General features: G+C 41.5%; 1 protein-coding gene and 1 long non-coding RNA gene across 2 annotated transcripts; one reads left to right on the top strand and one right to left on the bottom strand.

Annotated features, from left to right (window-relative positions):
* Window positions 1-3,092: 3,092 nt before the first annotated feature.
* H1-10 (H1.10 linker histone) lies at window positions 3,093-4,810 on the bottom strand. The gene has a single exon (XM_026723406.2). The coding sequence runs from the start codon at window positions 4,616-4,618 to the stop codon at window positions 3,944-3,946; it is 675 nt and encodes a 224-aa protein (XP_026579191.1). The 5' UTR covers window positions 4,619-4,810; the 3' UTR covers window positions 3,093-3,943.
* Window positions 4,811-4,970: 160 nt separating this feature from the next.
* LOC148126846 (uncharacterized) lies at window positions 4,971-15,844 on the top strand. Its single transcript, XR_015741631.1, has 3 exons — window positions 4,971-5,647; window positions 7,603-7,685; window positions 14,609-15,844. It is a non-coding gene; the product is annotated as an uncharacterized LOC148126846 (long non-coding RNA).
* Window positions 15,845-18,665: the final 2,821 nt, after the last annotated feature.

Genomic DNA, 18,665 nt, shown 5'->3' with positions numbered 1-18,665 from the left:
CTCAGGACCTTTATAATCAGTTATAATGACCTTCTACTGTTTAGATATAAAATAAAAAACTTAATCTTGTTTTTACAACTTACCATTATCAGAATAACACTGTAGCAGCTTCCATGCTTACATGAGCCACCTCTACTGATGGATCATTGTTGATTTTTTTTCTCTGCTACCGGTATGTCCCTCCAATTGTAGTAGTTGAAATTAGTTTGTTGTTAGGATAAGTACTTTTCAGACTCCAAACTGGTTTTTTCCTTTGGTACAATAATAGAACAGCATTAGTGCAGATGATGGGAGCAGAATGGTGGTTAATCATATGTGATTTTGTGTGCCCATCTATGGTAGTCTATTGCCCTTAAGTAGGGTTGAGAATGCTTTTCCTTGCGGGTTGAATAAGATTTAAGTTCTACTGTAAATGGAATTGGTGGTGGGAAGATGAGTGCTATTATCTTGCTTAAGAGGAAACCCTAAGGAGCAATAGGCAATTCTTTCTTAGGTAACTTCCTTCTGACTCTGCTGCCATTCTCCCCCCCACCCCACCCCTAAATTATAACACAGGGCTGTCAAACTCTCCACCCGTGAGCTGGATGCTTCATGTGCTGGCCACACCCATACCATTTAGCGAAGGGAGGGGAAGTCCAATAGTCACGATGCTGCCATGACAATGTGAGTTTGATACCCCTATTATAACATATGTACCATGGTATTGTGCAAATTATGCAATGGTGTCATTTGTCCCCTTTCCCCTTTGTGATGCTTTCAATCTTTCTCCTCAGAGCCCCAAAATAACAGGACTTAATGACCTTTGTGCGAATCTTGAATCCCAAGTGTTAGCTATATAATGATGCAATTTTGCAGACAGGGAAGATTTTAATGTGTAATACAAATGCAGCCATAAATGAAATAAGCACCTTATTGAGAAAGGGAAATAGTATAATTCTACCCTAACCCTTCCCCCAAAGACCTTGACTATATCAGTTACTTCTTTCTTAAATCAGGTGTGGAGTTTCAGTATAGGTCATTGCAGCAAGGATAATTGGAAAGATCCTTGTAGATGTGTGCAGCAGTTCCTTGTTTTCTTGCTTCACACTGAGCATTTCTCCCCACTTTTTATAGAATGAAGGCAGGAAGTAAATGCCATCCGCTTCTAGGAAATTGCTGCTTTGCCCAAAGACAATATGAAATTATCTAAAGCCTAACCCACTTTTCTAAGAGCCTTGGTATTATAAAGTTGTGGTCTGGTTTTTACCAATTTAGAGATTATTACGTAGTTTTGAATTTTATCTATCCAGATCCCCCTGGGTAGATTCGATTCATTAAATGCTTAAGAGATACTAAGTTTCAAGGAATATAATACATGTCCTTTACCAATATTTGGTAGATGTGAAAGGCACGCCTAGGCACTTTAGTTTTTGCATCCAGCCTAGTTTCTGTGGTTTATACTGAATTAGAAAGGGGTTTTAAATGTGGGACAGGTGGGGAAGAAATGTGTCAATTTTACTACAAACATTAGGTTCCTTTCCTACACAAGTGTTGCTCCCAGTTTTGGTCTGAGCCTGGTGCCAAAGCCAGTGATTGACACCAGACACGAGGTGCAGGTTTTCTGATTGCTTTTGATGGGAGTACTCCAAGGAAAAAGGCTCCTGGTCAAAATGCCAAGAGCCAAGAACAAAGGATTGAGTAAGTTGTATACCTTTTCACACAGGGACAAGGTGGGACAAAGCACGATAATAAGAAATATCATCTAATAAACATTTTAGTAATCTACAATTTGTTTCATTGGTCTCAAGCTGTCTCTATTCCCAAATCCTGGCTAATGAATGCCCTAGGCGTTATCTAATCCACATTTGATTTGCTGCAGGCCTAACTTTTAGCTGAGGTCTGCAAGTTGTTTAACTTGGGTTACTTTTATCAGCTTTCTAATTAGCCAGATTTACACCTGCATATTTCCTGTGGATAAGAATTCTTTGTTCTTGCCAGACATACTCCACAATTACAGTCTTCCTGGTTTACTTTGAAGTGTGTGCCATGGCCTGGCTTTATTTTAGCAGATGGCCCATCACATGTACAACGAACACCACAAAAAGGTGGTCGGAAGGGCGAGTAGTTATGACCAGCAATGGCTGCATTGTGCTGTGGTTCTAAAAATGTTCCTCCTGGAGGGTTTCTCCGAGCTGTACCTCCCTTGGGTACGAAGAACCTTTTAGTTACATTATTATTACAATAAATCCATCTTTCCCAGTTTCGTTGTTTTGTTTTCACTGTTCATTTCTGTTCATTTTGCTCTTTGGATTTTTTAAGGGAGTCGCATACATTAAGATTATACTAAAGGGGAGGTGGGATGGCAAATTTTTTTTGCAATCCCTGCTTCTTTCCCAAATATGAATGCCTGCAGTAAGCGAACAGAAGCGCATCTTCAGCAACTAAGGGACCAAAGAGCGAGAGCGCGGTGAGAAAAACGGGGGGAGGAAAATTTCCATAGCCAGAAGCCTTGAGACTCTTTGCCCCGCCCACCACTCAGGATCTACGAATCCGAAGCCTTCCGTCCGACGACGCTACTTCCGGCTCAGTGATTCGCTCTTCTCCAGTGCCCAATCGGCGTCCTCGCTTACACATGCGCAAGAGAGCCAGATGACTCGCTCTAAAAAAAGGCTCGGAATATAGAAAGCTCGCCAATGGGGGCGGGGCTTTGCAAAATGTCCGGGTGTGTCCGCTTTGGGGTGGGCGTGAAAAAGAGGTTAATCCTCCTTTGGAGTTGTCCAGCGGGCGGGCTTTACCCTTTATTTAGGCCCTAGGTGGCTCAACTGCGCCCCAAACAAGGTTACCCCAGAATGTAAGGTTATCTAGCAAGGGAGCGTGCATCTTTGCCAAAAGCTTAGAGGGACAAGGGATGTAAAACAGCCACGCCCACCCATTTAGTTGCATTGAGGGAGGGCGCCCAACATCTGCACCGAGACCCCCCCCCATTCAAGAGTGATTTTGGGATCTCACGATTGCAACGCCCCCGGTATCCCATCTCCTTCCCTCCCTCCCTCCCAATAAAACCGACTGTCTCGTTTCGATCCTGAATATGAAGACACCGAGGAAGCAGAACGTGAGAAAATGTTTTAACGATTTATTGAACAAAAAAAAAACATGAGGATATTTTGTATTTTTTTTAAAAAAAGGCATTTGAAGACGAGACCCGAAAAGGACGATACAAAATCTTGCAGGCAAAGGTGAACTGCTTCCCTCCCCGCCCCCAGATTCAACTGGATATTTCAAATCTGCAGTGATTGCGCAAGTCTCCGAGGTAAAACCAGCTACTCTGCTGGTCAACTTGGTCCCATGCAACCGCCTCCCTCCCCCCCCCAGCACTCCAGTCCGCCCATGCATCCAACAGGCTGTTGCTATGGCATCCCAGCCCTTAAAGAGGGGGCAACGGAGACTGCGGGTAGTTCAAACTTCAAAGGAATCCACACCAAGGATGACCCCCGCCTCCCCTGCAGTAAAGGGTGGGGGGGCTGATGCCGAAGGACCGAACCTCGCCCAGATATGGAGGTGAAGGGGGGGAGGTTACAACGATATCACGCTACTTTTGCAGAACACAAAAGCAAAAAAGCAAGCTTCAATGGTAACAATACTCCAATAAAAGGGGGGAAGGGGTGTGAAGGTTAAAGTACGACACCTTTCCACGATCCAACAAAATGCCCCAATGATCTCGATGGGAATCTGGTGAAAGCGAAGTGCTATATTTTACACACGCCCGCCTTCCGAGGGAAGAAATGATGCAGAAATGGGATCCCCCCCCCAAAAAAACAAAACAAAAATATAATAATCAAAGCTGGAAACATGACTCTGGGCTTCGAGATTAAAGTCAAGTGTCGTCTCGGGGTTCCAAAGTCTTGGGACGAAAGACAAGGGAGGCGGCGGTATCTTCCCTCCTAGCTGGAGGCCAGCAGCAGTCTCATTTCCTGCCCTTGAGAGCCTTGGGCTTCGCCGATTTTTTCACCTTCTTGGCGCTGGGGGAAGCGACGCTCTTCTTGGGGGCTTTCTTCACTTTCACCTTCTCTTTCTTGGTGCTCGCGCCGCCCGCGCCTTTCTTGTGCGATTTCTTCTCCAGCTTTTTGCTCTTGGCCACGGGCTTCTTCTCGACCTTTCGCGAAGTGGAGGCCACGACCGCCTTCTTGTGGGATTTGGCGGCGTGGGAGCCGCCGCCACCGCCTCCGGCGCCTCCTTCGCTTCCCCCCTCGAGCTTTTTCCTGTTGAGCTTGAAAGAGCCGTTGGCGCCGGTGCCTTTCACTTGGAGCAAAGTGTCGTTTTGCACCAGCGCCTTGATGGAGTATTTGAGATAGGTCCGCCCGTTTTGCTGGTCGAACCAAGCCACTTTCTTGGCTTCGTTGTAGATTTTGGCCAGCGAGGAGCCATTACGCTCGCCCAGTTTGCGGATGGATTCCACCACTAGCTGGCTGTACTTGCCGGGCTGGTTCTTTTTCTTGTTGTTTTTCTTCTTCTTGGAGGGGGAGAGCGCCGCCGACACGCCGCCTTTGGCTTTTTTGGCCGCCCCTCTCTTTTCCGGAGCCAGAGGCGCCTCTTCTGCCTCGGTCAGCGGCAGGTCAGCTTCTTCCAGTTCAACAGACATGTTGGGAAATACGCGCAGGCTTTCAAGCCCAAAAGTGTTGGGGGAGCGAACGCACGGCTGGCCCTCGGAGCTCTTTTTCCGCAGGGCTGCTCTCGGTCTGCGGGACGCCGGATGAGCGGAGACAAGACACAATCCGAGCGACCCAACACCGCTGCCTTGAACGCCGCCTGAGAAAAGCAATCTGCCTGGGCGGGCTTCGGCACGGCTCTTTATATACGTCAGGAGCGGACCACGTTGAGAACAACAACAGGGAGCGAGAAGGCAAGCTCTGAATTGTGCTTTTTGTGGCCCCTTCGCCGAGCTCTCTTGCGCGTGTCCAGGGCCGTAGGGACGAGGTAATGTTGGCATCTGCTGCTCCCGACGGTGCCTGATCCAACTGCCTGGGTGTCAAAGTTTTCCGGACACAGGAAAGACTCTTCAGAGGCGATTTTAAAGGCGCACCCTATACTGGGGAAAGACAGAGGATAGGGGCGCCCTATATGGAGGGCTCTGCACCTCCTAGAAAGAGCCCCAGTTCTCGGGGAGCGCATGGCTCAGATAGAAAAGCGGGGCTCGCATGTCTCTGTCCGGTCGGGGGGCGTTGATGAACCTCGGGGGGAGCACTAGCCCTGGGTTAATTTGTTGTAACTAACACACTGGACGCCCTCACGTGGTCGGCTGCAGCAGCACGGAGCCGGCGAGCAGTTTTCAGGGGGGTCCCCGCCTGAATTGGAGGGGCCGTGGCTCAAGGTACTGCGGGGTTCAGAAAGGGCAGGATTTGGTCCGCCGGGGCCCCACCAATGATACCGGCCATCATCCCGTAACTTGAGTGCGGAGCTGATTAGAATCCCTACCCGCATCAAGTCCTGGGGAATGGGGTTTTGGGGCGAGTTCAAAAAACAAACGACGTGGCAGGGAAAGGGATGCTGTCGGTAAAAGTTTAAGGTCAGAAGGGGGTACCGTTAGAAAGCTGCAGTTTACACGCATTGGTGAAACGAGCGACGAGGCAGCTGGAGCCTCTTTTCGAATAGAATTGGGAGAAGCCAAAAGGTAAGCAGGGGCGCAAATTTCTTGCGCCGACTTTGGGATCGGTGACAGGATTGCATCTCCTTTAAAATACTGGAGGCGGAGAGGCTCGAACTGGCAAAAATCTCTGTGGGGGACACACACACACGCGTTCAAACGCATTTAAGCCGCTCGCTTTTTCAAATCGTGAAAACTTTGGAAAGCAGCGCCGCACGAGGGAACGCAACCAGGGCTCACCTCTTCCCACCCTCCTTTCGGCTGAAGAAGGGCAGGAAGAGAAGCACCCCTTTAGTCACTGATGGCAAGGGGAGATTGGCGGCGGGAACGTGGGAGAACCACCGTCGCTTAATGGCGGAGGTGCCCGCACAGTAGAGCCGGATTTCCAGAGCAGGCAACACCTTCCATTCCCCGATTTCAGGGAAAAGGCGGCCGACATTTCTGAGAGCCTCGGGCTACGAGGCCGCCTCTTACTCCCCCCGGAACGATGCCCTCTTCTTGTGCCTAGCAACCGCCTTCCGAGCTACGCATTTTGGAGCGGAAGGAAGGTGGGCGCGGGGAATATTTGTGGGGGTTTTGTGTGATTGTTTGAAATCAGGGCGGGGAAAAAATCCCCGTAGGAGGCAGTGGGCGGGTTGGTTGCTCTATTGCTTTAAAGCCGCTGCAGCTGGAGAACAGCTGAAGGGAATAGCAATAATAAAGAAATGTGGTAAAATGTATTATAGCATTAAGTAGAGAGTTACTCTATAGGCATTCGTTATCTTGCCATTGTAAAAAAGATTTCCTTAACCTTTCAATTGTTGTAAAACAATTCTAAACACATGCCTTAAGGAGGCTATTAACAGCATACTTCAAAGTTGTGGATGGAGGTACATTCCCAGAGAGGTAAGTTTCATTCCCAGGGGGTGATGCTGGGGTGAAATGTATCAATCCAGGAAAACAGATGGTTTCAGATTGATTTAGATGGGACAATCATGTGTCTTAATTGGAGAGGGATGTAACTGATGGCAGACATGTGTTTATAATTTTTACAACAATTGAAACAAGTGAAAGGTTAAGGAAATCTTTTTTTACAACAGCAAGATAAATGGCTTATAGAGTAACTCTACTTAATGCTATAATATATTCTACTACATTTCTATATTTATTATTACTGTTCCCTTCAGTGGGGCTCTTCCGGGCGACCTCTCATGTGCTGGGGGGAATGGCTCTGTGTGCCACTTCTGGCACACGTGACGTATGTTCACCAACACGGGCCTCAGGTTAAACTTGATTTAAATGATGTTCCCTTGGGGGAATGGCTAAAAGTAGGGAAATTTCTTTTCTTTTCTTTTTGATGATAGTGGATCACTTGACTGGATGGGTTGAGGCTTATCCACCCATGAGAGCCAAAATTATACTGGAGCAGATAATACTTAGATAGCAACTCATTTTTCTGCAAAAGTGCTTCAATCAATCATGGAGTGTGGGAATTCGGTGGGAATGTCACGTTCTGTGGAATGCAAATTCATCTATGCCATGGACTAACTGTTTACCCTTGGCCTGGCTCAGAATTTGAACCTGTCCCAAAAGGGATATTTTTCCTTCTCAAATGTTTGGATTACCACGCTTGGGCAGAATGGGGAAATCCCACAATGTGAAACTAGATATGTCTGTCGAGAATTGTATACTTGGCCTCTACTCTTCTTTATCTTACTTCAGAAGCAAAGGACTTCTAGCTCAAACCCTACCTCTCAAATTTGCTGTCCATAATTTCCAGCCTGGTAACTGGGTCCTGATAAAAGCCTGGCACAGGTCCTACCAAATCTTGCTGACCACTGAAACAGCAATCCAAACAAAAGAAAAAGGGTGGACCCCAGCTGATGAACTTAAAAGAGTGGAAAGTGTTTCCTGGAGAAGACTGGTTGAGAATAAAAATTACTAAAAGCTGATGTGGTCATGGTAGTATGAATGGGCTTTGTTTGTGATTTTTCTCATTGCAGGAGTACCAAATTTTTGATTTTTCCTACCTGAGTGTCAGCTTATGTTATTCCAGCTGAAGATCCCAAGTGAAGCTGATGGACCAGTAAAAGACACTCTTTCAATTCCTAAAAGACAGCTGGAAAGATTATGGGGGGAGGGTGGAAATTCATTGAAATGTTTTATTTGTTGTCTTATTTATATTGCAACCAGTTTAATGTACTCATGTAAGGATTGTGTATTTGAGAGTGGTTGCCACAGCAAATTATGAACACCTTGGTCTTAAACACTTTGGACTTCTGTCTGGTAGGAGGGAAATTTGTCCAACATGTTTGTATTGAAAATTAGCTGCATACACATACACACATATATAGACACACCATTCAGAATTAGACAAAATTTATCCTAGTACTTCCACACAAAGCTGCTCCTAGGTTGATTTTTGCTCTGTGCCACTAAAGCACAAGCAGTCACGTCTCCCTTCATGTTTACCTGCTAATTCCATGGGGGAGGGGCATCCCCTTCAGGCAATGGGTCGGACACGACTTCGCAACTAACAACAATAGAAAGCGTGTGCTGTCCAGACAGTTTATAGTTAATTGGGAATTGGCATAGTTAGGAATTGGGAGCTGTCCCCTTAAGGGAATGCATCATGATAAATGTAGTTAAGGTATCCTGGGAAATGTAGTACATGTCATGTGGCCACATCTGTAATCCTGATTGGTCACTGAATTGACCCTTGGTTGGGTTGTGGGAGGTTCCAGCACTCTTACCTGAACCCAGCTTTGTGCTGGCGTCTCGCCTCCTTGCTCTTTGGGTATGGGATGAAAGATTACCATCCTTTTACACCAGAAAGTCAGCTCTGCAAAGAGTTGGACATTGAAATGAATCTCGACATAACCGTGAGTTATATATGAGGATGCCTGATGAACCAATAAAGAGATTTTGTATGGATGCCTTTGTGGAGTAAGTCAGTCTGCCTTAAATTCAACTAGTAATTATAAAGGACAGAACAAAGTGCCTTCTGTATTTAAAAATAGTTGGAGATTTGGGTTTTAAACACTGAAAGGGACTCTCAAGGTGGTCAGAACTGCTTGTTTCTAGGGAGATAAATCCAAAGATTAGAAATTGAGATTCTGGGCTTTTCCTTCATGGTCTGTGGCTGCCACAAACACTTGGGGCACAATGGTTTCTCTCAAAACTTTGCAAAAAAAATCAATCTCGCGCCCTCACCTGCATATGACTTTTAACTACTAGATCAGCTTTCCAGACTCAGATGTTTGCAGATTCCCAGAATCCTGCCAATGTTTAAAGAGTCATTTTTAATCTTAAGAGCACTTACTTATATACCACTTTACAGTACTTTTACAGCCCTCTCTAAGCGGTTTACAGAATCAGCATATGCTGTACTTAACTTCCCGTTAAAAGGAAGTTGAAACCGTGTTGGTTTTGATGACCCAGTGTTCAGCAATTTTGTAGTAGCCATTTAGTATCTGTACGTTTTTAGCAGTTCTTTAGCAATTTTAATATTTTATGGAAGCTTGCTCAGTAACAACCACAATACTTGCAAATCATTCACTCAGCTGAACTGAGAGATTAGGTTCATGACATCTACATCAGAATAAAGGTAGTCCCCGATTTACAACAGCACTGAAAAACGTGGCTTATGACCATTTTTCAAACTTATGATCTTTGAAGCATCCCCATGATCATGTGATTTACAGATGCTTCACAACTGATTCACATTTATGACGGTTGCAGTGTCCCAGGGTCTATTATGGTAACTGGATAAGAACAATCTTTTGGGTGGAGCTTGATGCATTTCCTCTAGTCTTACCAGTTTTTGTGTGAAATGCATGCTGGGAGAGTATCAGCAAAGTTCCATTATATGAATTGTCATTTCCCATTTGCCAGACAGCAAGCCATAAACATAAAGACTTGGGGATGGCAGCCAATCAGAGTTTTGGAAATGCCTTCTGCATGTTCTGTGATTGACACTGTTGCTTTTGTAACAGTGGTCTTAATTTCTAACTTTTTGAGGGCTGAAAACCAGAAAAGGCATGAGAGTGATGTGACTCATCCCATAAATCTTGTGATTTATATGCTTGTGTCAGATGTTTGGACACAAGTACACAAGGGTGACATTTGTTTGATTACTTCAATATGTATGTGTGTCCTCATTTTGCCATCATTGTGGTTTTCTTTAGATACCTCTTCTGGGAACTACTCCACTTGGACAGGTTTTGGGTATTTGCATAACATGAATTGTCTGTTCTGAATTAATTCTTTTCTCCCTTATTGCTGACTGAGTATTTTTATTACATTATTATCTCATTGCAAGAGAGAGACAGAAACCAATAGAAACCTAGAGCACTATATAAAATTAACAAATAGAATCAATACAAAAAGTATAATTTTATAAAAATGCGTTTTAAAATGAATAAATAATAGGATAACAGAATTGGAAGGGACCTTGGAGATCTTCTAGTCCAACCCCTCACTCAAGCAACAGGACCTATATCATTCAGAACAAACGGATTTCACTGATTGCACTGTTAGGAAATTTCTCTTAAATGTAGGTTGGATCTTCCATTTATTACTTCTTATCCTGTTCTCAGGTACTTTAGAGAATAAGTTGATCTTCTCTTTCTGACTGGCCCTCAGTATTGGAAGACTTATCAGGTCACCCCTGGTCCTTCTCTTTGTTAGACTAGATATATCAGTTCCTGCTACTGTTCATTGTATGGTTTCACCTCCAGTCACTTGCTCAAAAAATCCAAAATTCTTCATAAACTAATATATTCCAGGTTTTGCGTACACACATTCAACACCATACTCTTCCGAAAATCATCTTATAATGCAAGTATTACATCAAACAGGACAACTATAGAACAAGTTTACATTATCTCAGATTTTCAGCAATGAGAAGTTGACATCCAGCCCTTTCTAAACATTTGCTTAAATATCCAACATGCATAGAAAATAATCTCTTGGTATTCACATAACAGACATATTAATCCTGTAAGATTCAGGTTTTGCACATAATGCAAATTCAGATATTCTTTTCTTGATAAAACAGAAGTTCAGCTTCATGTACACAGTCCTGTTTCCCACAGATATTAGGTACAGATAGTTGTCACATTACAACTGATTGTTTAACGTGTAAAGTTACAATGCCTTTGGAAAGGGTGTTCTATGACCTGTAAAGCACTTCCAGATGTTATAAAATGTCATGCCACTCACCCATCCCCTCTGGTCACATGATCAACAATCTGGTATTTAGCAACCTGTTTGTATTTACAACCATTTGCCAAATGCCCTGCAATCATGATCACATGATAAAAAAAGCTGTGGTGGTGCAGTGGTTAGAATGCAGTATTGCATGCTAATTCTGCTAACTGCCAGCAGTTCGATTCTTACCAGCTCAAGGTTGACTCAGCCTTCCGAGGTTGGTAAAATGAGGACCCAGATTGTTGGGAGCACTATGGTGACTCTGTAAACAGCTTAGAGGGAGCTGTAAGACACTGTGGAGTGGTATATAAGTCTAAGTGCTATTACTGTCACCATTTGCAATCTTCTCTGTTGGCTTCTCTGGAAAGTCAGTAGGAAAGTGGAAAGAAAGGTTGCAATTTGCTGCTGCCTGTTAAAGGAATACCTCTTGTCTGCGGGCATTGGGGATGGGGGAGGCAGCAAAAGGCAATCTGCTCTGAGGAAAGACTATCTCACTCCATATGGACTTGATGTTCCTTCCTGACAGGGCAGCTCTTTGAAAGGGATTCCTTCTTCAGGGGGGAATCTCAGCTGAGATTTCCAATCCACCAAAAAAAAAAAAAATTCCCCTTTTCTCCATTCACTGAGGGGAGAATCCTTTTTTGGGCTATAGGAATGGAGTTAAACACTGAAGGAATTTCATCATGTTTGTGCAGTCCAGTGAAAGATTTCCCCCCAGTGGAGGAGAGGAGTAGCTTTGTCAGACTGTAGGAAGACCTAAAATCCGGAAGATTTCAGCCACATTATTTCAGTTTGATGAATAATCCCCCCCCCCCAACCCAAGTGCTTCACCCAATATCAGAGATTGTGGTACAGTGTTATCTATGTATCAGATAAAAGCAAAGTGAAAATCTACATATTTTCCCTGTACCCTTTTCTCTTGGATGCCACAAAAGTATATTGTAGAAGCTGGGACAATCTGTATATTAAATTAGCACAAAGTACATTAAAAACTCTTTATCATGGCACACACTGTACTTTAACAAAGTTTAATAATAAATAAGTCTGCATACGCTTGATCTGGAACACCAAAATATTTTTTTCAAATTCTCCATAAATTCTTATGGTATATATATTACTAAATCATCAATTGTAATTAATCTGCCTACTGCAGAACAATCCTATTGAACCAAAAGCCTGTTGATGGTGCTTTATTAAAAATGAGAAAGGAGCACCATTTTCCAACTTCTTTGACATTAAAAAAAAGCATCTTACTCTGAGCAATATAAGGAAATAGTAGAAAAATTGATTTTTTAAAATTAAAAGGTGGCAATGGCAAATAATTTCTAGCCAAGAGTATCTGCAAAAGTATCTCAAATAATCACGAAGGGTTCAGCCAGACTGAAGGACATATTTAGCTTTATGTAACTGGGGTAGATGTTGGAGAAGCATAAAATATTTAGTTCTTGTGTATTCAGCACCTTTAATATTCTGTTATCCAAGCGGGGCTTAAGCTTATAAATTTTGAGGTGGTAAATAAAAGTTCTTAGGGCTGTCATAGTAGATACATGTATATTAGATCCGCATCCCTTTTAGTTATAATTACCAGATGTGATATGTGGCTGGGTTCAAGCTGTTGTAAATTCCTCCTTTTATAGCTACAGTAAACTCCAGTTTCAAAGCAGCTTGAAGGAAGTGGAGTTTCAGAAGACTCCCAGGTTAAGGTGCACTACTGAGATGGCTTTGATTGTTCTTGCAGATGATTTCAGGCTGATCTGGAATCAGGTCCTATTTGATCTCTCAGTGATCATCTATCCTTCCAGATAGGTTGAAGGGGTTGTGAAAAGAGGGCATCGTCAGACCTGTTCCAACTTAAGACATTTAGGAAAGAAAGACATGACACCTGATTTCAGCAGTTTCTTATCTTCATGGTTTGTAGTGGAAGAGAGGCCTTCACTTTATTAGTGAACAAAGTTCAACGCATGAATAGAATAGTTGTCCATGATTCCAAATATGCTGCTTCTAAAGTACAGCTCTTTATTACATTTATGCATTAACATTATGCCCAGCTGTTACTTGAAAAGAACTTTTAAATCCTGTATTTGAAATGTGATACTTATGGAGGGAGAAGGGCCCAAAAGCAGAACGTAAGTATAGAGACTTCTCCTATCAAGTCCCTTAATTTCAAGTGAATGTATTTTTTTTTTGTACCATTCTGAACCTACAGACATGGTTTTGCAAACAAAGTAAACGGAATAGACACTTTGTAACCAGAGGTTAATAGCCCAAGTGCCAAATCGATCTGGCAAAGCTAATACACTCCGGGTTGCTTTAATTAAGCACTGTCAACCATCAGGACACCAAACTGCCTGTCATCTGGAATGGGCTCTCCCCAGATCTGAGGCTCCTACTCTGCCTCGTAGTTTGAAAGGGGCCTGAAGACTGGGCTCTACTAGGCCTTCGTAAGGATGACTGAAGCTTCCCTTTAAGCTATTTTGTTTCCACCCAATTTGTTATTCTGCCATCTCCAGCCCCTTTTTGTGCCTTGCTTTTATTGTTTTCATGTTTTAAATCATTTGCAAACTGACCAGTGTCTCTGAAAGTTCAATGGAATATAATTTTGATAAATAATAAAATAGCAGAATCCTACAATCTGCATCAGTTCCTATTTTGGTTAATGAAGAAAAAACATGAAGTCGTGATTCATGAAGATCAAGGTTATATTTTTTTCACATTTGAAACATTTTTTAAATCAAAGTACAATATTCAGGGTATAAAGTATTCAAGAACCTTTGTTCTTTTGTTGGACTCTGACTGAATAATGGACCTAGAATTCTGAATATAAGATGCCCAATTCAAAAGCAATAAAAATGCTAGTTTTCCAAATATCATTCTTGTAGTCCTGTAACATTTTACACTGAGTCCATTAGAAAACTACATAAGTAAACAAATGTAATGGTTACTAATCACTTTTGGTGCCAACGAGTGAAACAATTTATCTTCTTGTATTGATTGGTAACATATTAGGCACTAATGTATTGGATCTAAACAACTGTGCTATACTGAGGGCAAGTGACCTGAAGGCTTTCTGTATAACCTTTAACCTCTATAAATCCAGAGGGAACAGGGCTTATGCAACCATCAAATTTCCTGTACAGCACAATTTATAGTTTTTCCTGCATCCGTTTGGTGAATAATAGTACACTGCTTATATTTATGCCATTGTTTTTACGTACACTGAATCAATAATGCTTACGGGGCAAAACCTTCTATTGGCTCAAAGACTATGACAGACTTTTTAAAGCAATATTAGATGCTGAATGTTGTCTTCTTCCTTTCTATGCAGCTTAAATTATTCCAACTTTTTAATCATTTTTTCTTCCATTTAAGTAGTGGAATCTTCCTCAGCCTATTCAATCATAGAAGTTAAGATGCAGAAGGGATCACCTAGTCCACGAATGGCAAACTTGTGGCGTCACATTGCCATCATGTGATTGTTTTGTGACTTTTTTCCCTTTGCGGAGCTGGGGTGGGCGTGGCCTGCACATGATGCACCTGGCCCATGGGCCACCAGTTTAACACCTGACCTAGTCCAACCCTCTATCCAGTAAAGGAACCTATTACTACAGCATCCTTGTCTGCTTATATACTTCTAGCAAAGGAGATACCACTTCTCAAAGCAGCTCCATTATTTAATAGTTGGTATGATCAGGAAATTTGCTCCAATGCCCAACTGAAATCTACTTCCTTGAAATTTAAACTCACTACTTTTCCACCTGGCTTCTGGAACAACACTGAACATTTCTCTCCATCTCCTAGGTGACAGCCCATCAGATATTTGAAGACCGCTATCATGCCTCCATAGAACACTTCTGCTGGTTGACCATACAGACTCCTCCCAACCATTCCTTGTATGTTTTCCACCCGGATTGTTTATCAGCTGCTGTGCTCTGGACATTCTGAAAGTGATAAACATCCTTCCTAAAATAGTGTCCCAAACTGCTGGCAACGTTTGAAAGCAATCTGATCAAAACAGAATGAGTTCTGTTGACCTTGGACACTATCTCCCTGTTGAAACATAGGGTAGCATTTGTGTTTTTCACATCTCCATAAAGTGCTGATTCATGTTCCTCTTAAGACCAAGACTGTGAAATCCTTTTGTACGTATTGGTGTCCTCTTCCAGTCTGTGTATTCTTGCCTTTGCCTTTTTCCAATCAAATGTTAAGACTTTTGCATATTTCTCAGTTGAATTCAACTTGGTTTCTGAACAGCTTGTGAAGATCTTGTTGAAACCTGGTTCTTTTCTCTAAAGCATGTGCTCATTCACTCTCTCCCCCTCACCCAGTATTTATAGTTTGCGAATTCAACAATCATATTTTAAACTCTTCATTTATTAAATTCCCCATCAAAGACACAAATGCTCTGTGCTGAAGCAGGTAGTGTTACTACTGGTGGTATAGCCCTAATGTTTCCTCTTGCCCTAATGTAAAATTTATATACACACACTCATACCCATACATGAAGAATAATTTTACACTCCTATTACCATATTCATCTTTGGAATTTCTTGGCCTCCTAAAATGACAGATTGTTAGAAGGCGAACAAAACAATTGCGAATGAAAAGAAAAAGCCAAACAAATTATGTTTAAGGTATTGTATTTGTCATGATTGCCTCTAATTTAAATACAACTGTAAAAAGAAACAATGTTCATCAATAGTTTTGAATCACCATCATCATATTTTTCCTTAGAGGTTATCTAGTTTAAAGATAGGTTGTGGTAGATTTTGTAACCCATGCTGAACTCTTCTCTATGCTTCTGATATCCAACTATTTTTTCACAGCAATTGAAATTAGAGAACATTCCAAAATGTATTACATTATATAAAAAAGCCTTAATAGTTTTTGAAAAAGGAAAAATTGTATTTCCCTTCTCTTAAACCTAAAAAATCCTCATTATATTGCAGCCCTTGGAGCCAACAAAATGCCTCAGTGAAAATAGGGTGGCCTAGTCCTGTCCTTTGTGAAAACCATGCGAAGGAATAAAAATAACCCAACAATTCTTCTTCTCTTTGCCCTTTTTTCTCTGAGTGAGAATACTAATGTGGGTCATCATCCTTCTGCTTCTCCTATAAAAGCTTGGCATGAAAAATTACAGTTTTCTTTCCAAATATGTATCTTTTCTGAGATTTATAAATTGTGGATAAAAAGCTTTTCATAATATGATAAACTGCATGTACCAAATGCTCTTCCTCATGAACCAATTTCTGATCAAAATGTGTTTAGCTGCAAATGAACCATATGGGAATCACAGAGTATTTGTCAACAGGAAACCAGAGCCCACACACTGTCAGCATCCAATCCATGAAGAAAAGTCTTTACAATGAAGTATAACAATGATGATCACATACCTAGGAAAACATGCTCCCACCAGAACCTATGAGCAATTGCAGCAGATTAAGTGTAAATATTATTTAAGCTGAGCTAACCTACAGTTGTATTCCTATGATTCTGCATAGGAAGAATCATATGTAACACAAATGGAAGTTATTATTTGGGGAAAAATAAAAACAAACTAAAGCACTTTCCCTCTAGCTTTCATATACTTCAGTTTAGCTCAGCTCACTATGCAGAAAACATCCCAAGACCTTTTGTAATGTGTGGCAAATTCTTAGTTAGCTAACCATATCACAAGTTGGCATGCATCATGTCGAGAACTCTTAGACATTTTAATTAAGCCTCTACTTAATATGAAATAGGAAAGCAAGGTTTCCAACATTTCTGTACAACACCCTTTTTTTGGAACAATCACATAAATATGAATTGCAAAAATAAAACAACTACAAACCCTCAATATAACTTTTGCTTGCAATCAAGTGGCAAGACTAAAGCTTTTTAATATTGTGCCATTAAAGTGAATCCCAAGAAAGTATTTTTGCTCTTATTCTAGAAGAGATAGAAGAACAAGAGAAGCAAAGCACTTGAAGGGCCAATGCCCACTTTATCATGATCACCATCTCTTTCTTACTAGGTACTAGGAGGAGAGTCTGCAAAGTGGGAATAAGCAGTATTCTAGGAAGTGACTCTTGCACAAACCAACTGCCATCCATCCTGACAGCACTGCCATACTACATTAAGCAATAATATGACTCATGATTTATTCAATTTTAGTTTATCAGAATTGCTTAACTGCAACTTATTTGACAAGATAATTAAATGTTCTTCATGGAAGAAATGAATTCTACCACTTTACTATTTAACTGGCACAATAAGTTATGTTTATGCAAGCATAAACAAGTGCCCAAGTTGGCTTTGTTCATTTAATTCAATGAATTATTCTGAGGAGCAGAGTAAGCATCAACATTACATATTCACTAAATTAAAGAGACAGATAAAGCAAATAATCTGCCATTCCCATTTAATAGAAGGAAATGTAATGACCAACAAACATTTGTTCAGTAATTTTGCTTTCTAGAGCACCAAGCTTTTCACTGCCGCAAAACAGAAGTTACTACCTAAGGACAAAACAGAGTTAGGATCCCAAAAATCTGAGAAACCAGTTCTTTTCATTTTGGCCTCTTTGTTAATTTGAAATTATACTCTATAAGCAACATTTCTTTAACCTAATTCCTTTAAGAACTATTTTTCTGTTAGCCACATGACCATTTTTAGAAATACAATTAGGACGTTCAGATGTTATCTTATGGGTCATCTGAAATTTTGAATACCACATTTGAAATGGCACTCCCTATCAAACAAAGTCATCTCTGTCTTGTAAAGTTAAATCAAAACATACCCATATTAAAATGTATGGTGCAATCTACTGGCATTGTCCTATTGCAATTGCTTCTTCAGAGGCAGTTTTTCTTTAGCTCATGTGCCCTATTGTGGAGACTGGCTCTACAGATTTGTGGCTTCCCCAGTAGATTTTTAAGGAAAGTAGAGACCCCAAAAATAGAAATAGTTTCACACTCTGATGATCATGGCATTTATAATGCCCAATTCTGCTCAAGTGACATATAACAAACAAACCAATTGTACTCTTAGAAATGTGGCTTCCAATCTCTATAGATAACTCTGAAACTATTGAAAAAAAAATCATTACACCTGATGTTAGGAGCAGACTTTCACTATTACATGAATTGGCCTTCCCCCACATCCTTTGCATATTTGTTCTCCAGAACCTATCAACTTCTGGAGCGAATCTGGGAGCACATATTGGGTAAGTCTGAGTCAATGACGTTCAATGACCAGTTGACTGACATAATTTAATTCAATAATAAATATGGTCTCTATACATTTCTGTCATAAACAGTAGTTTCTCCCTTTATCACATAAGTTTCTTTCTCAAAACCATGAGTGGAAAACCTATACTTAGCAACTGTTCTCTGGCAGGCCACTATCATATAATGTGAACATTGGATAAAAACATAAAATTGGCTAGCTTCCACAAGGAGAAATATAGAAACGGCACAAGAATTTTTGTTCTTGTTAAGTTTATTGGCGTGTTCTTTACAGAAGAGTTCTGGCTACATATTAGAATGTAGATCTCAGGGTGTGGGTCTTTTTTGGTTTTTTGGGGTGGGGGTGGGGGGAGATATAGAAATGCTCCATTTAAGAAAACTACAAATGCAAGGATAAGTAAGAGGGCAGAACAAAATGGCCATGGTAAACGTTAGTAATCCAGACAAGGGATGTGAGGAAGAGGAGAGGGAGGGGGGAGGAGGAGGGGGGAGGGGACGCTTGGCCATTAAAAGTGACTGTCACTAACCAGGTGGAGCTATATCTATATGAGTCAGACGTTTCATATTAAAATTCCTCTTCACACATTTGTAGGAGTAACTGTGAAGGGGGTTAAAAGGAAACAAAGCAATCA

Source organism: Pseudonaja textilis, chromosome 2 (assembly GCF_049901715.1).
Source record: "Pseudonaja textilis isolate UNSWEBS1 chromosome 2, rPseTex1.2, whole genome shotgun sequence".
Taxonomy (NCBI): domain Eukaryota; kingdom Metazoa; phylum Chordata; class Lepidosauria; order Squamata; family Elapidae; genus Pseudonaja; species Pseudonaja textilis.
The sequence above is the reverse complement of the archived record's forward strand: the minus strand, read 5'-3'. Positions and strand labels throughout refer to the sequence as shown.